Source organism: Protomyctophum parallelum (assembly GCF_964188405.1).
Source record: "Protomyctophum parallelum genome assembly, chromosome: 14".
Taxonomy (NCBI): Eukaryota; Metazoa; Chordata; class Actinopteri; order Myctophiformes; family Myctophidae; genus Protomyctophum; species Protomyctophum parallelum.
In genome coordinates, this window is record NC_139709.1 from 11,369,173 (window position 1) to 11,375,177 (window position 6,005).

The 6,005-nt window shown below is 45.2% G+C and overlaps 1 protein-coding gene across 1 annotated transcript; it reads right to left on the reverse strand.

Annotated features, from left to right (window-relative positions):
- Positions 1 to 921: 921 nt before the first annotated feature.
- Positions 922 to 2,337, reverse strand: LOC310871115 (mannosyl-oligosaccharide 1,2-alpha-mannosidase IB-like; the record flags this gene model as incomplete). Its single annotated transcript, XM_083782604.1, has 1 exon — positions 922 to 2,337. Exon 1 carries the CDS (start codon positions 2,269 to 2,271, stop codon positions 922 to 924), a length of 1,350 nt encoding a protein of 449 aa, XP_083638730.1. The 5' UTR covers positions 2,272 to 2,337.
- Positions 2,338 to 6,005: the final 3,668 nt, after the last annotated feature.

The following is a 6,005-nucleotide window of genomic DNA, read 5'->3' on the forward strand; positions in this document are numbered from 1 at the left end:
GACACAGGCTGGGGTGCTAACCCATACTGCTCACCCGGGTGCCGTCTACTTGCGTCACCCATCTCTCCGGTGGTCACCAGACTATACCTGGTTGTCACATAGTCTATTCCTATGAGTCGCTATAAATAGAATCATTCTATTCAGAGAAAAGATACAAGGTTGGGTTACAGTATATGCAGAAAGATAGCTATTTCTCCTGTATAGTTTTAAGTCCGTGCAAATACAGACTTAAATGACAGATGCAGTCCGAGGATATGGCAAGACTCCATAGGCTGAGACGGGAAGATGACATGATGGTGGTAGCGTAGTAGTTTATAAGATGACATGATGTGCCTGATGGGTCACACTTTATCCTTCACCTGCCTTTGTTTTTCTTTATGCACACCAATTTTAAATTCCCATCGACAATGAATGGAGAATTTGACCTCGTATGTCTGAGCAAATCGGCTTAGAGTCTATTTTTCATTTATGATTATGTACGATAAGAGCGCCCCTCACTTCACACGGGTGTGATTATTTTAATATAAAGGTTGAATTAAACTAAAATAAACTATGGCCTGGCTAAAAGCAAGGCCTCTTGAGGGAGAGAGGCTCAAATATATTTATTTAACAAAAAAATCAACATCCAAGTTAAAATAAAAGCAAAGAAAGCACCAAGAACACAAATAAATAATAATAATAAATAAATAATAATAAATAAAACATATAGCCCACGTGTCATTGCAATATTGATCTAGTGTTTGCAGTATCCAGTTGAATCTCTGTTATCGTATACAAATGCACAAAATCCGACTACAGACTAGTATACTAGTAGACTCGTCCAGTGTAGTCTGGACAGTTGAGCGGACCAGATTCCCTTTGTTTCCTTGAGGAAGGAGGAGGTCCACTCCCGGTCTCCCTGTCCGTCTGTGTGTGTGCAGGTCAGTCAGCGGCGATGGGCCGGCCGGCTGACTGCATGCCATGGCGGAGGACGGGCAGAGGGTGAGCCTCCGTGTTGAACACCCAGCTCTCCAACGGCATCAGGTCGTCGCTGGAGAACAACAGGTACAGATACTTGAGCGTCTCGGACAGAAAGAAGCTCTGCTGCACGTCGTCGTGGGCGGGACGGAGCGCGGTGACGTCCTCCACGCCGGAGAAACCTCCGCTCACCCGGCAGTGCTTCTCTATGGCCTGTGCCGCCTCCCAGCCCCACCGACGGTACTTGGGGTCGTGGGTGAGCCTCCACATGTACCAGTAGGTCTCGATGGCCTCCGGACGCAGCTCGTAATGTCTGTCCACGGGCACTGCCTCCAGACCGCGGTCGAACTTAAAGACCTCGGGACCCAGCTTCGACGCCGTCCTGTCGTAGGACTCGTGGCAGGTGTGCGCAATCTCGGCTCCCAGCCGGAGGTAGTGTTCCGCCTTGTCGTCTGGCGAGCCGTTGGCTCCGAGTGCAAACATGCCGCCGGCAAAACAGGTCAGGTGGCCCATTTTCTTCTGCAAGTAGCCATCCCTCCACTCCCCGATGAATGTCAGACCGCCGTCAGACCTACGGATCAGATGACGTTCTATAGCCTCGATGGCGTCATCGTAGGTCTTGCGTGCCTCTGCGTCGGTCTTGTCGGACACGAGCCATGCCTTCAGCAGGTACTCATAGAAGCTGTCCCCAAGACATCCCGCCGATGTGTGGTGCAGTCCCCAGCTGCCTGTGTGAGGATTGAGGTAATTTGGATACAGTCCGTTGGGGCGGTTCATCTTGGCTAGCAGCTTACGGATGTGCATCACTTTCTGATAGTAGACAGGGTTCCCAGTTAGGTTTGTGAGGTGAACAAACTCGACGTGGAGGGTCCCGAACTCGGCCAAAACGCTGTTTGATGACCAGTGCGTACCACCCTCACCACTTCTTAGGTTGACCATGGACCAGGGAATGCCTGTAGGCGTGTTGAAGGCAGGAAGCAACCTATCAGCCAATTGCACCGCCTTTAGTTTGAATATTTCCTGTCCAGAGAGGTAGTAAGCAGACAGCAGTCCTCCTATGAAACGGATGTTGGCCTCAAACACAGAGACCTTGGCGTCGACGTCAAAGTCCAGGTTCTGTTCAATCCACTCCTGTCCATCCTTGAACTCCTTGTGAAGGCCCATGATGTACAGGGTGTCTAGAGAGTCCACTATGGTCGCACCGAGCTGGGAATGACCAAAGACGCTGGAGGAATGTTCTTTCTTTGACAGGGGCTTCAGTTCATTGTGACCAAAGCTGTACTGCCTGTAGCTGTCCCACGCATGCTTCATCATCTCTCTGATCTTGTCCCGTTTGTCCTTGATGTCCTGTTCCGGGAGCTCTCCGTCATCGACCCCTTTCACCTTGTGCCGTTTGTCCTTGATGTCCTGTTCCGGGAGCTCTCCGTCATTGACCCCTGCCACCTCGGGCAGGGAGGCCATGGGGGGCAGAGTGTTTGGGAGCGGCTGAGATTTTAGCAGCGGCTCCCCGTCATAATTACCCAGCTTCCCTCTGGCTTTCCGCAGTGCAAGCTCATGGTGTGCACGTGTCCCGTCCCGCGACATCTCCTCGTCTCCGTGTTTGTGGCGTGCCCCGTGTCCATCGTTGGACATGGGGCCACCCAGGAAAGGGATGAACGTCTCGTCCAGGCCCATGTCCAAGCGATGGTGCTTGAAGCTGCCCAACAGGAAGAAGACCACAAGGCTCAGGGTGATGAAGGCACAGAGGATGGGGAGGACGTACCTCTTGGAGAAGAACCGTGGCATGGTTCTGAGATGGCAGAGTAAGGGCTTGGCACCCGGAGGAGACCAGAGCGGTAGCGAGGCGCCAGGAGACGAGGACGGGACCCTGCGGTCCCAGAGCGGTAGCAGGGGATTCGTCCTCATGGTTTCACCGTTAAACTCACATTAGGCGGAGGTGAAACAGGGAGGCGGATTGAACTAATCACTGATAATTGAGTTATTACCGGACGCTGGGGGTGCGATTCCAATTTTACAGTATAAGTCTGACCACCTGGTTGTGACATCATATGAGGTTAGAACGTAATGACCATATATGGCTTTGCCAGACATACTGTATGGGGAAAACACATCTTTGGGGATATTTCCTTAAGCAACGCCTGACGCCAATGTGCTTCTAGGAACTTTGCTGTCTGTCTGTCTGTCTGTCTTTTTTTGTTTTGGTTTTTGAGAGGCGCTAGCCCCCTCCTACATCCAGCTTTTGGTTACCGTCCACAAACTTTGTCTTAAACAAACATTAAATTCCCGTTGACAATGAATGGAGAATGTTACGTCATTGTGTCTGAGCAAATAGGCATAGGCCCTCATTTATCAATGCGGTGTACACCCGGTGTACAAAAAATAGCAGATCTACCAGAACTAGCACTGCGTGTTGTGAGCTGTTTTCAGCATGCAACTTCATTTGCAAGTGTAAAATGACTTATACTGGATCTCTTTTCCACTAGTCCCTTCCTGTCTAGTTTTTATTTGCTGACGAAATTGTCAGTATTATAGTCTTATAGTTTTAGTCATCATATAGCTTAGTTTTCATTCCGTTTCCATTTAGTTTTCGTCAGTGGGAAAAGGGTAGTCGACGAACATTTTTCGTCTTGGTTTTAGTCGATGAAATCATCACTGCCCTACGAGGTCCTCAGATTAACTTCACTTCAACCCTACCATCTCTATTCTGAGCCCAAAGTAGCAGATCTACAAGCTCACAACGCCTCGCAATGTAAATATTTTCCGACAAAGACGTTTGGCGTAGAATCTAAATCTTTGTAAACTCCTCCATGCAGCTCTGTGATCATTCCATTAGAAATGGATTCCATCTGTCCGTGAAAAAAGACACGTTCAATAATTCACATACTGAACTTGTATTATTTTTCCTCATATATTTGCTGTCAGGCAGAATACTTGTATCTCCATATTCCACCTGTTTGTTTTAGTTTTTTTTTTTTTAAATCAATGACATTGATTGCATTTGGAACAGTGAAAACTACCAGTTTGTACGCAAGGTTTCCACCTGACCAGTGATGATATACTGCATTTAAACACATCTTTGGAATTCTAGATGAACCCATTTAGACCTGGTGTAACCTATATGCTGTTTTACCTTTAATGCCGGCTGCGCCCTCTGTGTCACATTCACCTCTTTGTCTCATAATAAGCAACAACATTTAATTTTTTTAGTAAGAAATTTTACTTTTTTCAGAAAACCTGATTTTAGGAGGCGTTTTTAGAATCGGTCTCGGGTCTAAATTATCGGTTCATTATTATAGTCTTAAACATAATAGTAGTAGACATACAATAAACAGACAATAGAGCTTTTGAATATGTGTTTATTCACTGATTATAGTACTAGTATCAGTGTTGCATGTACACTATAAAGTAATGGTACCAGTAGCCTCAGTGTTACATATACACTCTATAAGGTAATAGTACCAGTATCACTGTTACATATTATACACTCTATAAAGTAATGGTACCAGTATCACTGTTACATAGAATAGACCAGAACACCACTCCATGTGTTGCGGTTGTATGAGTCATCATAGAGCCTGTGCCCAGAAGGTAGTCTCATGTGAACGGTGTCTCCCTCCTCCAGCTCTAGGATCATTCCATTAGAAATGGATTCCATCTGTCCATGATTGTTCCATCCATGGTTTTGCATGAGCCACTGATCATTTTTATACATTTCGATCATTACATACTCTGAACTACCCCAGTTAGTTGCAGTGAACCTGAAGTGATAAGCACCTTTAACAGGAGATGTGAAGATTCCTATATGTATAGAACACACATGCATACATACATACGCACATTCACGCACAGCGCACATGCATGCACGCGCGGACACGCACGCACGCACGCACGCACGCACGCACGCACGCACACGCGCACACGCACACACACACACACACACACACACACACACACACACACACACACACACACACACACACACACACACACACACACACACACACACACACACACACACACACACACACACACACACACACACACACACACACACACAAATCATGGTCACTTGGTGAAAACACAGTTAATTAAAACCAAATTACATTAAAGTTCTGTCATCCCATTCACTATTGATTTCAATGGGAAATATTAATTTACATTACTGTAAAAAACCTGAAAACCAGTGAACATGTCAGATATTGTATAGTAACAAAAGTAACAAAATAGCAGATCTACAAGCTCACAAAATGTCACATCACGTGTTTTAGACTGGCTATTTTTTGGTTTTCTTGTTTGCCTATAATGACATGCCCAAAACAGCTGCAAGATTGAAAGTGTTAAAGTATGTCTGTGGGTTTTATAAATAATTAACAACGGCTTGTCACTAAATAATAACTACATTGGATCTAATGATCTAATGGATCTAATTGGAAAACAGCTTTTCTTTCCCCATTTCCTGAAAAGTAACAGTTTTTGGACATACAAGGTTTCCATCTGAAAGTAACATTATGTAATTGTGTAATTAGTTGGTGAGAGCTAATTATGCGATAAATTAATAAAGTGAATTAACATGACTTAATCACACCTACCTGTGGATGGATTGTAGGAGTTGCCGATGTTGGTGATGACTCTCTTATAGACCAGAGGGTTGGCAGAACTAACAAATCCATCATTACTCAAACCAACAGAGAAGGCAATCTGTGGCTTGTCTGTCAACACAGGAACATTATATAACTGTTTATAATATTATTAAAGCATTAATGATACTATCAGCCCTAAAGCCCCATAATACTTAACATTATGTCTTTTCGAGTATCTGGGAAATATAAAGCTTAACAACATATTGTATAAACATACTGCACTTACTCCGCAGTTCCTGCACCTTGTCAGTGTCGGCGAGCTTGTTCTCTACGGTGGACAGCCGAGCAAGATGGGCTGAAATCAACAACATTCATATATTAAATCAGCCATAAATCCACCTCTAGTTTAAATTGAGTAGATCAACAATACAGTCAATAATAACATTACAACTAACTATTCTCCAAGCA